General features: G+C 35.4%; 1 protein-coding gene across 1 annotated transcript in view; it reads left to right on the plus strand.

Annotated features, from left to right (window-relative positions):
• Nucleotides 1-18,835, plus strand: part of calm1b (calmodulin 1b) — a 40,489-nt gene extending 21,654 nt beyond the window's left edge. Inside the window, 5 exon segments of the mRNA NM_200082.1 lie at nt 3,012-3,042; nt 3,119-3,262; nt 14,568-14,674; nt 14,799-14,934; nt 17,887-18,835. Coding sequence (NP_956376.1) covers nt 3,012-3,042; nt 3,119-3,262; nt 14,568-14,674; nt 14,799-14,934; nt 17,887-17,915 — 447 coding nt within the window. The 3' untranslated portion in view covers nt 17,916-18,835.
• The last annotated feature ends 876 nt before the right edge of the window (nt 18,836-19,711 follow it).

The raw sequence follows: 19,711 nt of genomic DNA on the forward strand, positions 1-19,711 counted from the left end.
ATATATATATATATATATATATATATATATATATATATATATATATATTTTACTTTTTTATTGAAACATTTAAATAAAAATTAATAATAATGTTTTTAAAAAGTTTATTTTACACTAAATAGTAAAATATAAAATTAATTAAAAGTTCATATTTTTATTAACATTTGAAAATGTAAGTAATATTGAAATCTGTTCATTTGAAATGTTTAGTTTAAGCAAATAATGATCAATATAGAAATCAAAATGCTATATGGAAATAACAAATGTGTGCATACTTTGTACTTTACATTTAATATTAAAATACAAATGCTGTAAAATAATATTAAACACTTTCATTTAAATGCTAAAGAGTTCATTTGAAATCTTATCAGGTTGATTTTAAGGAATAAATTGGAATAAGCTGTACAGCAGGAAGAGCCAGTTATCCAGCACTCCTGAGATGCTCATATTACAGCAGCACATTAAAAAGACTCTCAGCTGCATGTTATACATCACACCATGTGCAAAAGTCCACTTCTTACATGGAGCAAATACACAATAACGAGTGTGTTGCTCTGTCTTCAGCCATTAGTGCTGCTCCTCTTCGTAATGGCCATCATTTGTTTTTCTTGCAGCTCTGATCCACTTTCACAGACTCTGGAGACTCAAACTGCAAGCTTTTTTCTCCGCATTGTTAAGCTTGAAATCTGACCCCGCTGTGATCAACATGATAGTGCTGTTGTTCAAGTGTTGAAAGCAAAACATGCTTGTGCAGGAATTAGTTTTGTAAATGTGAAGGAGTTTAATAATTTTATACAAGAAATAATGTGATACTGAATTTGTACCATTGTTTTAGAGACATATGTTTCTGTTCTTCTGTTTTGCCATTGAAAATAGTTACAAACCAGGGTGTCCATGGGGTCTTAAATTGTCTTAAATTCAAAAACTAAAAACTTTAGGCCTTAAAAAGTCTTAAATCGACTGAAATATTGTGTTGTATGTCTTGAATCATTTTAAATGGGTCTTAATTTTCCTCTGTCCAAGTAAAGCCTCCCAATCAGGCAGACATCCATCCAATCACCAACAATCTATCTTAATAGAATCAGGAAAATAATACTAAAAACAATTACACAATTTATCATGATAATAACAGAGCAATTTATCTCTTTACCATGTCTTCCATTCATACAAAAGCTATTCACAGAAGTAAGGGGTAGTAGACATAGTATTTATAAATAGGCATGAAACTTAAGGTTTTATAACAGAAACACATTGGGTTAATTAGGTTATACTCAATCAATTTTAGACCAAAAGCCAACAAATATATATATATTTTTTAATTTATGTAATTTTCTCCACAATAAATAAAGAGTTTAGATGCAAAAACCCCTAAATGCCATCTGACATTTTCCTCTAAAACGAGCATTTTCATCAGGCACCTGTGTGTATGTTCAGTAATATCATTTGTATGGCTTAGAATAAGTTAATTTCCTCTTCTTTAAAGTGAAATACCTCAACATAAACAAAGGACGTTGAGAAAAATGTTCATTTTCTATGGAAATTTCAGATGGCACTTTTTTTTCATCTAAACTCTTCAAATATACTTGTAAAAATGTTAAACTCGTAATTTTATAAAATTCTTGAACTATTATGTTAAAAATAGTGTTTACGATTAGATTTTTCTTGTTTTGACACATTAAAGTATGTTGCTAAAAAATAACTACATTAGATTTTATTTATTTATTTATTTTTTGTGGCAAGTAAAAAAAAAACATTGGGCCAACTGGGCCATTAGAAATATAACCATTATTGTTTAGTCCTGTATAAGTCTAAAGTTTCATTCATAATAGTCTTAAAAGGGTCTTGACTTGATGGAACCTGCAGAAACCGTAACAGGCACAAGTTGTTGTTTTTTCTCCTGTAAATACTTGATACATTGCTTTGAAGGAAAATGTGAGGCTGATATTGATAAGTGATATTGATATTTGCAACTTTCATTGCTAGTGTCTATTTGTGAAAAAACAACATTCTTTTAGTTAAATGACAGACACCGTTTTGATGTAAGTATTTAAAAAAATTATTGCAAGTGAAAGATGCATTGGCTTCAAAAAATAAATGCATTTTTTATTTTTACATTTTTTACATTTAAACGTTTAGAAATTTAAGTACAAAATCTTGAATTTTCTGCAAAATTCAAAAATATTAAAATATAGACCAAAAAACACTAAATAAAGGAAAAACTAAATAAAGGGCATTGCACATGCCTTAAGTTTGCTTAGTGTGTAGAACTCTTTTATATATATTATTTATTTGTCTTATTTTAGATTTGTTTTTGTTTTTTGGACAAAACACATTTTCTTAAAACTAAAGTATTGTGTGAAATGAGTCATGTCTTTATTAACAGTGCTCAGCATATCTTTTAAATTTATACTTTTAATAGGAAGCGATACAATATTTTATTTGTGCATATACATTAGATTAGTCAGTACTGAAGCCAAATCTGGAACTTATTAAACAAAGTAACTGACAATAACAGTCCAAAAACTAGTACACCAGAATGTATGTGTTAAAAAAAAATAATAATAAATACAAATAAAATGGGAAAAATTAAAAGAAGCAAAAAGATAATTTAGTAGAAATTTTGTAGGTTGTAATATTTTTTTGTTATATCTTGCCAGAATTTATTTGTATTATCTTTTAATCTCTAAATATTTAACCACACTGAACTGAATCAAACTGAACTTCAACACTGAAAACTGGACTGACACTGTTTCAATATATTATAATCTTCTATGTGAAGCTGCTTTGACATAATCTACATTGTAAAAGCGCTATAAAAGCAAAAAATGAAAGGTGAATTTTCACCTTCTTCATGCAATAAGTGTCACTTTATCAGTTTTAGTGAGATGTGTTTTTGTATTTTGTTCTTGATGGACAGATTTGCATTTCATTTAATCATTTATTTTAAATATTAAAGCTATACACATGTTTTATCTCTACTAAGTAACCTTAATTTTCTCTTTGATTTGTAGGCTGATCAGTTAACAGAGGAGCAGATTGCAGGTGAGGGTTGATCAACTATCTCTTTAATTGGTTTCATTTGGAACTCAAAATAAACAACGCTTGTCTTATTTCTCAGAGTTCAAGGAGGCTTTTTCCTTATTCGATAAGGATGGAGATGGTACCATCACGACCAAAGAGCTGGGCACTGTCATGCGGTCGCTGGGTCAAAACCCTACAGAGGCAGAGCTGCAGGACATGATCAATGAGGTGGACGCCGACGGTGAGTGCGTTTTACAGAAACACTGTTTGTTTATTTGTTTATTTAATTACAATTGAATTTTTTTTTAAAATTCAAATTTTTCATGTAAGGGTCAGGATTCAAATGATCAAATTATATAATTATATACTGTCAATTTTCTTTCTTTTTTTTTTTTTTCTTAAACTCTACTATTTTTTATATATATATATTTTATATTAATGTTAAGCACCTTGGGTCTGAGAGTAACGCAATTTCGATTCTCTGTATGTCTTGTACATGTGGCTGAATTGACAATAAAGCTGACTTTGACTTTGACTTTGACTATATAACTGATGGATATTATCCTATTACTCAATGTACATTTCTGATATGTTTTGCACTAAAACATTCAATAAAAATCTGAAAAAATAACTAAACTCAAGGTTGAAAATGAGAACTAAGAACTGCCCAATGTGAAGCAAAGTGCTTTTAAAATCCAGTTTATTATCCTGCTTATACCGTTGTAAAATCTAGTTTTGCTTTTTGCAGTACATTATTTGACCGAAATTCCACCAGTTATGGCATGTTAGATCCTAGTCCCCACATTTAATCAACAGTCAGAGGCAGACATAGAAAGAGAGAGAGCGGGTGAGCGAGAGATTGCGTGTGTCTATGTAAACGACACAGGCATATCTAATAGCTCGTATAACATGTAACGACCACTTTGCAAAAATTTTTAAGCATATATGTGTGTGGGTAATCCTCATATGCTCTTTGGCACATGTACTCAAGACAGAGGAATGAATACTGTGCAGTGTTTCCTCTAGGATTTTTTCCAGCTGTGGTGGCAGGTCTTTTACACAAATCTACCAACTACCTATGGCGTTATTTCAATGACAAATGGAGAAATGTGTTGAGCGCATTATTACACGTCGGATCGCATTTATGTAAGGTTAATACGAGCATGCCAATCTCTGCTTGCGTGCCGATTTCCTGTGCTCGTGCACAAAACTTCTTGCACGCCCTCAAACGCTTTCGCTGGTGGGCTCTCAAATAAACACTGCTGAAGTGCGATTTAGCGGATTTATGTAGTGAGTATGTCTCCAACATTTATTAGATTTGCTAGGAATATTTATGAATGTCTCCAATAGCCCTAGAGAGTGGGATTAATGCGTCCTGAAGTAAAGTGAAATGGCAGTAAACTCCAGCGAGATAACGTTAAAGTCTTTGTATGCAGAATCACAGACCTTCATCTATAAATAAAGTTTAATTATGGAAACTGTGTTCATCTTAACTGAAAGCTACGTCATGTTTGCTGGCCTCACGCATCGCGCACCTGTCAGTAAGTCAGTGTCTTTCAGCACGTCACCTTAAAGTGTTAAAAAAATAGCGCACAGCCCTACTACGTTAACAGAAATGTTTGCGCTGTTATAATTCAGGCCCCGTTTACACTAGTGCGTTTTAGGTTTAAAACGGCGTTTTAGAATGAAAACGATCCGCGTCCACACTAGCGTTTTACCCAGCGTTTCTGAACTGCTCTCCGTCCACACCAAAACGCTGAAAACGCACATCACGTGACCACACACACACTTTTGGGCAAGCGCTGCAGCATTTCTACCCAGATTAGAGCTGTGCTGGTCGGACTGCTCATCAAGCAGCTCCCGCTGGATCTAATATCACTATATTTGTTAAACGTCATATTTAATTAATCTTGTTGTATATATCTAACGACATATTCCCCGACTTTAGTCTTTTGAATAGATTACTTGTCCACAGGTAACGTGTTTTGGCTGAGCACAAAGATAAGTTAATAATTAATGTAACCACGTACATTCTGTATATTGACTGATCGCTTGTGCGTTATACTTTCATAATGGCTATTATTGATTAATAAAACTGACATATAGCAAAGCAGAGGATACGTTTCTTATTTTCAATGAAAATGAAAGGGGGCAGTGATGTTATACAGGCTCCGTTTAATTATAAATATGCATATAGTGAAGATGCAGCACGACAACCCAGCATTTCTGCTGTCTGTTAAGTTGTTAATATAAAAAATGAAAATAGGCAGTTCCTTAAATCATGTTTTCATTTTATTGTTGAGAAAGTGAAACAACGTAGCCAGGATGATGTGAATAAGGTTATAAAGTACACTGTTCCCTTTGTAGATTTACCAGACATGTCCTCGAGGATCTGTTTTCCATATCAAACTTGCGAAGTCTGAACTTAAAGGGAGAGGATGCGAGACTGAACTGTGTGTGTAGACTACTTAATATTGAGGAAAAGCCCCAATCAGCTCCGCCTCCGTTTTTAGATGTCTCCGTCTTTTTCTCTGCCTCTCCAGCGTTTTCAAAACGGCGGTTGAAAACACCAGCGTAGTGTGGACGGATGGCGTAACCATAGCAAAACTTAAACGCATTGGTGTAAATGGGGCCTCACTTACCCTTTAAATCATTTGGTGCGATTATAACCACTAATAAAAACAACAACAACAACAATGAATGAATGAATGTTTTGAATTAATAAGAAGCTTAATGTAGCCGTAGTGGGATGAATTTTGGTGTGGTCCCCCGCCATGGAAGAATGAATGTAGCGGAAACCATGCTGTGTCAAATGTCACTGTTTGAGAGACGCACATTTATTTTAATAACTGTGATCAAACCTGACATTAAACTTTTTTGCACACCTCACAACCAATCAGAATTAAGTATTAGCAGGATAAAATGGAACAACTACCACTAGTGAAGTGTGCTATAATACTATTGAAAATCATGATAATTATATTCTTGTCTAATCTCAGATATTAAGACAATGATCTGTTTTGTAAAAGAATATTGGTGTCTAATATGCAGCAAAGTCCAGAGACTGAAGTAATCAGCATGATTTTGTAAAATCATGACTTTAAGTGAGTAGTAAGAAACTCTAATGGCTGAAGCAGTGTTGTTATGCCAGAATGTTGCGTCAAACTGAAAGTTTGTTCAGGAAGTCTTATTTATAGCTTACTTATAATTGGGTCAGTGACATGTTTAGTTTTTAAGCTGGATATGTTTATTTATTTAAAGATACTTAAAGTTTATTCAGAGAAGCTATATAAAAGTGATTTAGGAAGCAGCATCAAGTCAAAAATAGGAGGGTGATGTAGTTGTGTGAACAATCTTCTTTTGGTGTTTGATTCTGGAACTAAATCCAGACTAACAATTTTGTTGATCAAAGAGCTGTGGAGCAATTGTTGATTGATAGAATGAAAAAAAAAATTGCCAAGTAATGTACTGGGGTGTGTTTCCATAAAACATCGTTAGCTAAGGTTGCAAGTTCCATAGTTACAAACATAGTTTGTTGATTTGGCGTTTCCCAAATCCGTTGTTCCTAAAAACATTCTCAAACTGCGTCACAAACTTGTACACTTGCCACTACACCTCTAGAGCTGTAGTTTGAAGCATAGTTTCTGTTCATTCATTCATTCATTTTATTGTCGGCTTAGTCTCTTTATTAATCCGGGGTCGCCACCGCGGAATGAACCGCCAACTTATCCAGCAAGTTTTTATGCAGCGGATGCCCTTCCAGCCGCAACCCATCTCTTGGAAACATTCACACACACACTCATACACTACGGACAATTTATCCTACCCAATTCACCTGTATCGCATGTCTTTGGACTGTGAGGGAAACTGGAGCACCCGGAGGAAACCCACGGGAAGGCAGGGAGAACATACGAACTCCACAAAGAAACGCCAACTGAGCCGAGGTTCGAACCAGCTACCCAGCGACCTTCTTGCTGTGAGGCGACAGCACTGCCTACTGCGCCTCACCTAGTTTCTGTTCTATTCGTCCTATTCTTTTAGAACATTTAAACTTGGAATGATTAAAAAAACATTAAAGTTATCTCTCTAAGGTTTAATTTGCTTTCAAAGTATTTTCACAGTTCAGTTTTAGAGATCTTCATATTGACATTTGCGTTCCCTTCATAGTGCACTTTGAAAACATTTATGCCATTTTGAACACAGCCGTGGCTCATGACTAAAGGTATAGGTGACCTATTATTTAAAAGCGGAATTTAATTATTTTGAATGTTTCATAATGTAAGCAGACTTTTCAAAAAATGTAAATAAACGAAATAAACAATATCCTAATTACTACTCAATTAATATGGAAAGCGAGGGCATGTTTAATGTGTGTGCATGTAAAGCAATAATTTGCTATAATTTAAAAAAAATATAGGGTTTTTCTATAAAGAAGTTGTTACTCCACCCCGTGTAGAGTGTCATTATGAACGTTTTACATTATAACTAACATGGTTAAAATGATGGATCTGCGATAGACGAACTCAATTTGGGAAAAACTCGTCACTACATCGTTCTTTTCCCAAACGATGCATCATACTATGGTAGTTTAGCTTCAAGTAATGTCATTGTTTGGAAAACACCCTGGTTGGTAAATGATTGACTCTAAAAACCTATAAACCTATTTACCAACGAATTAAGAATTCTTTTACTACAGGGCTGTTGAATGTCTGATTCTGATTGGCTGATTTATACACTGATAATACACAGGACAACTTTTTGAGCAATGTTGTTGCCAGGCAATAATTCAGAGTAATGTTGCTTGGCTACTTTGCTATTGAGAATAGGCAACCAAAATGGATCTGGTTGCCTTTTGTCTCACTTGGTTGACCATTGATGGCATCAGGTGCCAGGAAACAGTGCTCAAAAGACAGTTTTTTTACTGAATTATAATTTAGTATAACTACACTAAATGTTATCAGTTAACCTACATCAGTCAGATATCAAAACAAAACCGAGATGCATAAGAAACTAGTGCTAAACCAGTTGCTGATAAGGTGTTTGACATAAAAATAGATGAATGGAAACATAGCTACTGTCTGCTGGGACATAAAATACAAATCTGAACAGTGTCTTTAGGTGTGGATTAACTGTAGTATAATGTGATAATTGACTCCGTTCTGTTGAATTATCAGAAAAAAGAGCACATCCCAGGTCATTAGTCAATGGATTTACAGCATTTTAATTTATTTTATTATTTGATACTTTTAAAGGACTTTTAAAGAAGTACATCCAAGTCAAATCCAAGTTTTTCATTTAAAAAAAAAACTAAACTATGAATGTAGGCATAGAAACAGGCACATAGGCACATTTTTATTGTGTATTATTCTTAGCATTCATCCAATTGTACCTACTTACAAAGCCAGTATAGTGGCATATGATGCCATGTAAATGACGCTCTTTAGACTGCATGCTTACAGTCATTTACTAATACTTCTGTAAGTACAGCCTGTCTGTGAGACCATTTAATCTCATCCTCTCATCGCTGTGACATAACAACGTCCGCCGATCCTCGCAGCGGAGTCTCATCAAAGAGCGATGCTCAAGCCGGGATGCTGTGGGAGGATCGAGAAGCCAATCACATTGAGCAAGTCTTCAATCAGTCAATCAATAGGCCTGTGGGATAAAGCTGTGACAAGATCCAGGTCAGATGGCAAATAATATGAGCATTGGAGGGGGAGTAATTGGATAATCCACTCTTGGTGTTCGTCATCTCATTCCCACACACTGAACCTGTTGCTGGGAAACTTAGGAAGAGCTTATTTTGAGATTCTCTTCTGGAAGCGACCTGGAAATGGCTGATCTCAACACAATGAAGTGGTGCTGAGTGGTGCTTCTAGTAATGAGTTGCGTTCCCCCTTGGTACCTGTGAAAGACTGCGCTAATATGACTCAACATGCTGTTGCAATCAAAGGTCTTTTTTATCTGCCATGCTAACAGTGTGGTTCACTGTACATATCTTTATTGAGTTTCACTCTCAGGTAGGGTTGGGTATCTTTTTTAAATTGAGTGATTCAAATTCTGCTTGCCAATTCCAGTTCTTATCGTTTCTTTGTTCTAATCACAATATTTTTGGAGATAAGATAAAGAGTAAAATGTTTTAATAGGGATCCTCCGATTGATCAGTATCAGCCGATAATCAAATTTAATTACTCGATCGGTACTTGCTGAACTGGGGTGCGTTTCCCAAACAACGACATAATTTGTGGCTGAACTATCATAGTTTGATAGATCGTTTGGGAAATGAACGATGTAGTGACGAGTGTTTCCTAAAAACCATAGTATCTCTGTCGCAGATCCATAGTTTGAACCACATTAGTTATAAAATAAAATGTCCTTAATGACGCTTTAAATGGGGTGAAATAACAATTTCTTTATAAAAAAACACCTATACTTTTTGTGTGCAAATTAGTTTGTTTTACACATACTTGCATAAAAAAAATCCAATATTAGTTGGTAAAAACATGCACTCGCTTTCCATATTAATTGAAATATATATAAACAACAAATATAGGATCTATATATGTTTCCTTTAAAAATAATATTGCGAATATTCCATATAAAATCACAAAGCTAAGACGTGTTTTAATCTCAATAAATAAATAATATAAATCGTTAATAGTTGTAGGTTTATTTATCAGGACTATCATTATCGGCCGATCACCTTGACAAGGTATCCGTACTCGGTATTGGCTGATCACGATTACAAGGTATTCGTACTCGGTATCGACTGATCACCATGACAAGGTATCGGCACTCAGTATCGGCCAATCACCATGACAAGGTATCGGTACTGTCTACTGGGAATTTTTACACATGACCCGATATCAGTACTCGGTATCGACCGATCACCATGACAAGGTATCGGCACTTAGTATTGGCCGATCACCATGACAAGGTATTGGTACTCGGGATTGGCCAATCACCATGACAAGGTATCGTTACTCGGTATTAGCCAATGACCATGACAAGGTATCGGTACTCGTATTAGCTGATCACCATTACAAGGTATCGATACTCAGTTTCTGCCGATCACCATGAAAAGGTATCATTACTCTGTATTAGCCGATCAGCATGACATGGTTCCGGTATTCGGTATCGGCTGCAAAAATCCTAATCGAAGCATCCCTAGTTTTTACCTTGTATTTTGGCCATAATCAATAGGCTGTAACTGTTTACTGTAACAATTTGGAGAAAAATAAATAAATAAATAAAAAACACTCTTATTAAAAGTTTTCGTTTGTGTTTTGTACTTGTGTGTTAAGTATTAGCTTTGTCTTGTGCATTATCAAAGGTCTTGACAACTGGGAGAGTTAAACACATTGTATTCCTTCAGAATATTGCCATGTTAAAGCAAACATTTCATTACATTAAAGTTTAATCCTCCCATCCACTAAATATTTTGCCATATATCTTTCATGGACAACCAGCTTTTTTGTGGGACTTGAATGAGTTGCAACATGTAATCTTCTTCTCTTGCTCTGACTAAAAGGCTCACTCTTTGGTGTCCATCTGGTTAAGCTGGTTTCAGTGATTTTTAAATGGCTCACTATCTCGAAATACAGTAGTCAATATTTGAAGTGGATCTTCACCTTTGATTCACTTCAAAGGTGGACCATCAAAGTTGTTCTAAAACGTTTGACTACTATAGTTTGTCAGATAATGAAAGAAATTATGGCCTGTTTTCACTGGCTTTCCACTTGTGAAAGAATGGTGTTTAAGGCTCATGCTATGGCCATTTCCACAACTCTTATTGTCTGACTATGTCTAGGGATATTCATGTTTTCGTTATAAGGCACTGCTCTTTTAGGATTACTTCAATTGTAGTATTTTCTCTAGTTTTGATCTCCACTGCATTATGCCACAGACCATTAAATCACCATCTGCTCAAAGCCACTAAAGCGCAGGTTTCAAACCCAAGTCAAAGTTCAGTTTCCCTTTCAAGCTGGCTAATCCTAGACCGGTGCCTCCACACAACTATCGGTAATCCAGCCTTGTCTTTATTACCGCACAGTTGACCTATTTCAGACCATTAAACGTGTTTTAACTCTTTTATGGTCAGCTGCATCTATAGACTGTGCCAGCTGTAGGGATCTAGCCGTGTCTCTTATATCAAAGTCACTCTCTCTGCTTTTATTATTCAATGCTGTCCCTCCAGGACTATCATCTCCTGCTAATCCACAGTGAGTCACGTGGCTTTTGATCTCTCTTAGCGAATCCCCACCTCCCTGTACACACTCATCTCTTTGAAGAGTGACCACAACGGGCCCCGAGAGTGGCTACACTTTATGCTATAGACTGGATTAGTGGCCACCCACTTTTTTAGCAGCTCTGGAGATTTTCTTTTTAAATAGGGATTTTAAAAAGGCTTTGTGTTAAAACAGTACAAGTCATAAACAAGGCCAACCCGCTAGGAGGAGATCAAGTTTACATACTTTGATTTGAAGCAATGAACTATACACTGCCTGACAAAGGTCTTGTCGTCGATCCCAGTTGTAAGAGCAACAAATAATCACTTGACTTCTAGTTGATCATTTCGAAAAGTGGCAGAAGGTCGATTTTTCAGATGAGTCGTCTATTGAACTGCATCCCAATCATCACAAATACCGCAAAAGACATATTGGAACCTGCATTGACCCAAAAATGTGCCAGATCTGCAGAGTGGATGACAACATCAACAGCCCGAGGTACCTAGATATTTGTGCTGCCCATTACATTATTGCATTATTTACATTAAACCACAAGAAAGGGGAAATTCTGCAGCAGGGTACTTTAGTCTCCATATCAAAGTTCCTTAAAGCAAAGAAGGTCAAGGTGCTCAAGGAATGGCCATCCCAGTCACTAAACATGAACATTATTGAGCATGACTGTAGTAAGATAAGGGAGGAGGCATTAAAGATGAATCCAAAGAATGTTGATAAACTCTAGGAGTCATATAAGTCCCTTCTGATACCAAATGATCAACTAGAAGTCAAGTTATTATTTGCTGTTTCTAAAAATTTAATAGACGACTGCAGACTTTTGTCAGGTAATGTATAAGGTTATATATATATATATATATACATATACATATATATATATATATATATATATATATATATATATATATATATATATATATATATATATATATATATATATATATATATATTGGACTGAATTTTCGACCACGCAAAATACAGAAATGTTGCTGGAATTAAGAGCCAAAAAAGGTTTTGGTGTGCCGCACTTCCCAGCAGACAGTAGCTATGTTTCCATTCATCTATTTTTATGTGCATTTTGGAATATCGCATAAAAAAACTTAATGGAAACAAGCACAAGAGCATTGAACGGACTTGTAGTTACAAAAGTACAAAATAGTTTAATATTCTGCTCTGTGAGTATTCGTTTACTTATTTATGCATGCCATGAACTGCTCATGTTCAATGGAAAAGCAAAGTCCACTCAAATGACACACTGATAGGACATTTCTCGACTCACTCGCTGTCAATGAAATATGGTTCATTTATTGGCTTGCGTTTTTTAAAATCAGTAAAATAGAAGTTATTAAGTTAAATTTAAAGTCTTACAAAATAATGTTTTAAATAAAATAATAAATCACTATCACAAAGCATTTTCGGTTAGATTTTCAACCAAGCACATTAAGAATTTTCGGTTTCAGCTCAGAATCTATATTTTGGTGCATCCCTAGAAGTAAATGAAGATTAGATGAAAAAAGCCAAAGGTACAAGTCTTTACAGCTTTAATGAGGGAAATAACTTCAGGTTTACTAGAACCGGCTTTACTGACAATATGCCCATGACAATCACCCTCAGTTCATCTATCACCCATATTAGAAATTATATTCTTCAAGCTTTTTGTCAGTGCATGTGTGTTAAACACTTCAGTATGGAAATCAAAATCAGCCAGAAAATCAAATATGTAACAGGTAATTATGAAAAAAATGGTAACTATGAGGAAAATGAATTATACACATTTTTATATATAAAAGGTTGCAATAATGAAAACGAGAAATGACTATTAAAAATGTATCAAAAACTTGTTTATTTCTTACAAATTTAAGATAAATAGTTGCAGATGTAAGATCTTGTGATGGTTTCCGCCTGGTATTAACATGTTTTTAAAATTCGTTCATTAAATTGTGATGAAAAACCATTTCCACTTGCTATTAACATTCATATTTAAGTGCACCTCCTATGAACACTGATGCCCCTTTCACAGGAGGGTTCAGTGCAGTGGTTATTGAATGAACAAACCCATGTTGAGTGAGTGTAGGATGACAGCTAACATTTCAGTTGTTATCTGTTTGTATTTGGCACAATGCAATAATAAATACCTTGCTTGCACCGGCAGAGTCCTTCATTTTGTGTGGGGGGAACCTACCAGTACACCACAAGCTCAATTTTTTTTTAACAAACCTCTACCATATTTTCTACTTTTGAAATTATTTATAGCCTATTTTTTTCTTTAGTGGGACTAGTTTCCCAGGTAGCAAAGAACTCTGGCCCAGATTTGGCAGAAAATTGTCATAGCAGGTATTCATCCTTGGAACTACCTCACAATACTACCAATGATGTGTGAGAATCCTTCCAAAAAAGGCTGCTTCTGACATGACATTGGCTTTATCGTGCAATAATACATAGAATTTGTCAGCTCTTTTAAAAGATATAAACCTTATGAAGCCCTATTGGCATTGAAACGATGTGATGCATGAACACACAGTACAGTATATGGGGCATTTCGTATATGAGACATTTCACTGCTCTGGCTGTGTCTGGAATGCAGCATTAAAGCTTGCATACATGACTAGTAAAGGACCAATAACATCACATGTCAGGATTATTGCATGAGTCTAGAATTGCCTGTCCAATTCAGCCAGTGCCTCAATTTCTGTGTCAGTATTAATGACATACATATGCAAGAATCAGAGTTGGAGACCTCCACGCTTTTAGTTGTGGGTGTATTAAAAAGTTGACAAATGTATCAATTTTTTTTCTGACTAAAGTAGGAATCGGGACAGAACGAGAAGAGATTCTACATGATACTTTGAGATTTGTGAGAGTATGTATGAAAAAAAAACATGAATTAATAATTGTTTGGCCTAAATGTACACATTAAAATAAAATAATGCAAATAAAATGAGGCAGTGTGTACATACAATGACAACATCAGTTCTGCCATCAGTTGGCTCTGCTCCCCCTAAACTCCACCTGTGCTTGTTTTAGGTGCACTTTCCCACAATACATCCCATAACAATCCTGTGTTTGGTTAGCAGGCAGAGAGCAGGTGGTCTTTTGTGACTTTCTGAAATGCTTTTAACCACATGAGAGTTTACACTCTAAAAACAAATCTAATCAAATGCGTTTTCCACCTCTGGAAGTGGTCGAGATTGGACAAGATCAAAATGTTTTAGCTCCTGTTTACGGCTGTATTTAATATTAAAAGATGTGTTTCATACGTCAAAGTGAACCTTCGATTTCAATAAAATCTCACTTCCTCATTTCTAGGAAACGGAACCATAGATTTCCCAGAGTTCCTGACGATGATGGCCAGGAAAATGAAGGACACAGACAGCGAGGAGGAGATCCGCGAAGCCTTTCGGGTATTTGACAAGGTATGCTTTGAGCTCTAACAGCTTATGTGTTCTTTGCGTTTATTCTGTTTTGCTAGTCAAACTTCAGAGTAGACTGATGCTTTCCTTGCTGTTCCATTGGCTGACGTTTGCTGTTTCTCTGCAGGATGGTAATGGCTACATCAGCGCTGCAGAGCTGCGTCACGTAATGACAAACCTGGGCGAGAAACTGACAGATGAGGAGGTGGACGAGATGATCAGAGAAGCCGACATTGATGGAGATGGACAAGTGAACTATGAAGGTCAGTTGCTCACTGCGTTTCCTCAAACATTAATTTTTACTTATATGCTAATACTATATTTGGGAGTTATATCTAAAGCTATTGCACATTAACTTTTGTATGGTTTAGACTAAAATAGAAATGCTACAAATCATTATTTTTTCAATCTCTGACTCATTGGCCTCATTTTTATGAAGAACATAAATGTTTAATAATCACATACTGTACACCCCTCTTACATTTACATTATAGGGAGGATGTTCAAGTCCACTAGACCCATGATTAAAGTATAGAAATTGTAGGTCCTATGTAGGGCTATACATGCACCAAGTGTGAAACGTACAAATGTTACACGGTAAAACTCTTCCTTTTGTGTGGTGTACAGGCTGGCATGAAACGGCAATGTGTTCAATGGGGCTGATAGTGCAAAAATATAGTAGCATAATTATCAACCTTATTAGATAAATGTTATTTAATAAAGGTAAATTGAAAATATTAACCATGAATGCTGTTTATATTGCTTTTAACTGGGATGACGTAAACGTCTGTTGAGTATTTTAACATAAAATGTAAGAAAAAAAAAGCCAAAAATGGAGCGGGTAGACCAGTCCCATGAACAGTTACATAAATATGTACACCATACAAGGGTTAATATTAGTGTTGTCAAATGATTAACCACGATTAACCGTGTCTGAAATACAAGGCATGGGTTTCCTCAGGGTGCTTCAGTTTCCCCCACAGTTCAAAGACATTGCGGTACAGGTGAATAGAATAAACTAAATTGGCCGTAGTGTATTGAGTGTGAATGCAAGATTGTATGGGTGTTCCCCAGGTTTCCCAGTAATGGATTGCGGCTGGAAGGACATCATAAAACATATGCTGGATTATATATTATATGGTGACGCAGTGGCACAGTAAGTAGTGCTGTCGCTTCACAGCAAGAAGGTCGCTGGTTCGTGCCTCGGCTAGGTCAGTTGGCATTTCTGTGTGGAGTTTGCATGTTCTCCCTGCATTTGCGTGGGTTTCCTCCGGATGCTCCGGTTTCTCCTACAGTCCAAAGACATGTGGTAGGGGTGAATTGGGTTGGCTAAATTGTCCGTAGTGTAGGAGTGTGTGTTTGAATAAGTGTGTGTGGATGTTTCCCAGAGATGGGTTGCGGCTGAAGGGCATCCGCTGCGTAAAAACGTACTGGATAAGTTTTTGGTTCATTCCGCTCACATATTATGCAAATACAAACTTATATCTTGGATTTGATTAATCGTTTGACAGCGCTAGTTATATATTTTTCACTGATACGCTGATATTTTTTGATCTCAGATTGGTCGATAATAACTAAGGCAGTGTGTGTCAGTGCTCAAAGGCCACTGTACACATCCGTACATTTTCTCCCTGTCAATTTTTAGAACTCCCTGCACACATGTGAGTTATTACAAATGCATGATCAACTCATCATATTAGAGAGAGTCAAATTAGCATAGCTAAATGTTTACATTTACATACAATAACATGGTTACTGCAGGTCTTAAAATGTGTTATATCATTGCACAATTAAAGGCCTAAAACTGTCTTCAATGAAAGCAGAACATGTTAAATTGATTAAAGTAAATATTGCATGCACTGTTGAATGAATGTTTATTTTATTAATGTGTTCCAAATATCTACACAACTTTAAATCAAGATACATTTACTTGAGATGCAATATAAAGTCTTGTTTTCAAACAAAGTAAACAAAAGTACTATAATTATTTATGCCAAGAAATAAGAACAAATGTATTTTAATGGCAGTTTTACAGTTTGATTCTTTAAAAAAAAATGTAGGCCAAGTGACTAGAGCTTTACGATATTGGAAAAGCAAGATAGTTGAATAGCACAATTTGGCGGTTTACTGTGGAGTCTAACAAAATTCAGCTACTAAAATTGATTGATAACAATAAAAAAAAATGCTTTTCTTAGTTTGATTTGTCTCATTTTTAGTCCAAATATATATATATATATATTAGATCAGTTAAAAGTATTGTATTGTTTAAAAAGTTGTTGACAATTTTGTTTTCAATTTGAAATGTAGATATTTGGATTAGAAACAAAGACATATTAATATAAGAATTTTTTTTTTTGCATAAATTGTATTAATTCCATATAAATACAGTGATTAATTACAATTCTGTAGCACTTGGTCAACAATAATCCAGACATAACGTTGCAAATCTTTGCGATGTGACTATTGCAATATCAATGCTGAAATTGATATTGTGCAGCCCTATTATGGACCGATATCTTGTTTTGTTCATCAACCATCAACACACTCCATTTCACAAAAAAAAAAAAAACTTTGGTCAATTTCTATTCTAAAAACTTGATAGTTGCTCTGGAAAATGTCAAAACACTAATAAACAACACTGTTTAATCCAGTATTCCAATTATTCTAGTTATAATCCTTTATTTGCATTGAATATTTGTGCGTTCTATTTTTACATTGTCTTTTAAAAGTCTCCAAAATCTGAAAATGTATCTTAAGCCTTAAAACCTGCAGAAACTCTGCACTGAGAACAAAAGATTTTCATGACATTTGTTTCCTGATGATTCCAGACTTTGAATTGGTCTTAATGATGCACTTAGTGAACTGGCCCGTTACTTTATAGTCTCGTTTCTGATGTTTAATTATTCATTTCCATGTTGGAATGACCACAGCATCTTTTAATTTGATCTGCATCGGAAATGGCCCAGAATGCATCACAATAGTTCAAGGCTCATGCGAAAGAGAGCCTTTTTTTGTTTTGCTGAGCTCCTTGATTAGTTGCGTATGAAAGCTATTCGGAAATGGGAAGCTAATTACCGTGCGAATTCCACCTTCACCTTCTTGATTAAAAAATTAATAAACCATTGCACAATTTAGCAGCTGGATGCACAGCATGGCGTTCGGCCAAAAGCAACTGCCTAATCTAATTTTCTCTCCGTCTCTCTCTCCTCTCGCAGAGTTTGTACAGATGATGACCGCAAAGTGAAGCCTCCTCCTTCTGCCGTGCCCTCTTAGAAGAGAAAAAATAATTAAATCAGTCAAATGTTTTACTTACCTCTTGGGAAAAAAAAGTTTATTTATTCATAATGTTTCTGTTTTAAAAATAATTGAATGTTAAAATAAAGTATCCTTCTGTCCACACAGAAATAATGGAAAAATTAATCTAATATCTGCATGAAATGGTTAGTGACCCTGTCCCCAAAAATCAGTTATTCAAGAGAAAAATAACCTGTAACCACCTTTAAACTGAAGAAAAACAGCATTTGGTCAACTCCTTCAGTTGCACCTGCTCCTGATAATGTTTGGGCTGGCCAACCTCCTTCTTTCTCTTTTTTATTATTATTATAATTATCCGATCTTCATGCATGCAGCTTGAGCCCGGAGCTCATTCTCCAGCCAATCAGAGCCTGCCGAGTCCACTGAAGTGTTGTGTCGTGGGGTTTTTGTAATTTGAGAGGAATCACATGTAGAGAGAACGCTTGTAAAACTCAAGTTTCCAGTGGAATGGGGCTTTGAAGTATTGTGGGGGGGGATACAAAGTTAAAAATTCAAAAACGAGAAAAAAAAATACAAAAACAAGAAAAGGTCGAACATGTTTGGCATGATTTTATCGTTTCAGATTTGTTGTTTTTTTATTTTTGTCGATCATTTGTTTTTGTTTGTCTTTCTTTCTTTCTGGACGGCCATTTCCTCTGTGGTGGCCGGGATTTGAGGGATGTTTGTGTTTGAGATGAGTGGAGGAGTGTGGCTGAGCCGTCACTTTTCTATCCTCTGTTTATTTACTTCTGACCAGTGAAATCTCCCCTGCGTGGGAGTTTTGCGCTCCACTCTTCAGTTTGCATTCATTCCAAGTTGTACATGCTACTGTTTTAATATTTTCTTCAAATAAAGTGACCATGTACTTTACGACTGCCACTCTGCTCTGTTTTTTCTGGGAAGCCATGTTGTGTCTGTTAAATAGTTGTGTAAATCTGATTTACTTGAAACCCTTAAGACTTGTAATCACAACCCAGGCTCATTCCGATTATGTACCACTATATACATTTCTGGAGAGAGCAAAATATGTCTCAAGAGGTACGCTTTTTTGCTGTTTTTGTTTTTGCAAATCCACTCTGGCCGCCCTGTACACTTTTTCAGATCTCAAATTTCTCTCGCGAGTGCCATTTGTACATGCTGTTCGACCCCCCCCCCCACTTTTTTTTTTTATGAAATCTGTCCTGCAGGAACTACAATTAATGGCTCATTTTGTCTACAAGCATTGTTTCCAGTGTTTATGATGCCACAAACTGACTTAAAACTCACTTGGTTTTTGGTGGAATTTGAATGGTTGGTGGGTGGGAAGAGGCAAAACAAAAATAATGTTACCTCTGTAATATGTAACTAATCATAAGACATTTCATATTTGGAAGGTGGGTCTTTATCAAACCTTAAACTAATTGAGATATTTGTGCCAGGCTGGGTAGAAAGGTATTTTAATGTAAATTATGTCAAAAAAAATCATTTTTCCAGTATTAGTATTACTGTGATTTGGGAAAGAGAACTTGAAGCGCAGAATCACAGCTTTGATTTAATTTGACAAAATATTTCAGTTTAATCTAAAAATCCTTCCCACCAATTGATAAACTGCAATGTACGTAGTTCATATCATTTATACACCTCTAAAACTTTTTGAATGGAACTTATTTCTTCACCTGTTTGTGCCAAGCCATCGGTAGCTCATGTTCTTTGGGAATGCCTCCTGACCTACAATTATTGGGTTAACATTTCCATTCTCTTGTCACA

The sequence above is a fragment of the Danio rerio genome, chromosome 20 (assembly GCF_049306965.1).
Source record: "Danio rerio strain Tuebingen ecotype United States chromosome 20, GRCz12tu, whole genome shotgun sequence".
Lineage (NCBI taxonomy): Eukaryota > Metazoa > Chordata > Actinopteri > Cypriniformes > Danionidae > Danio > Danio rerio.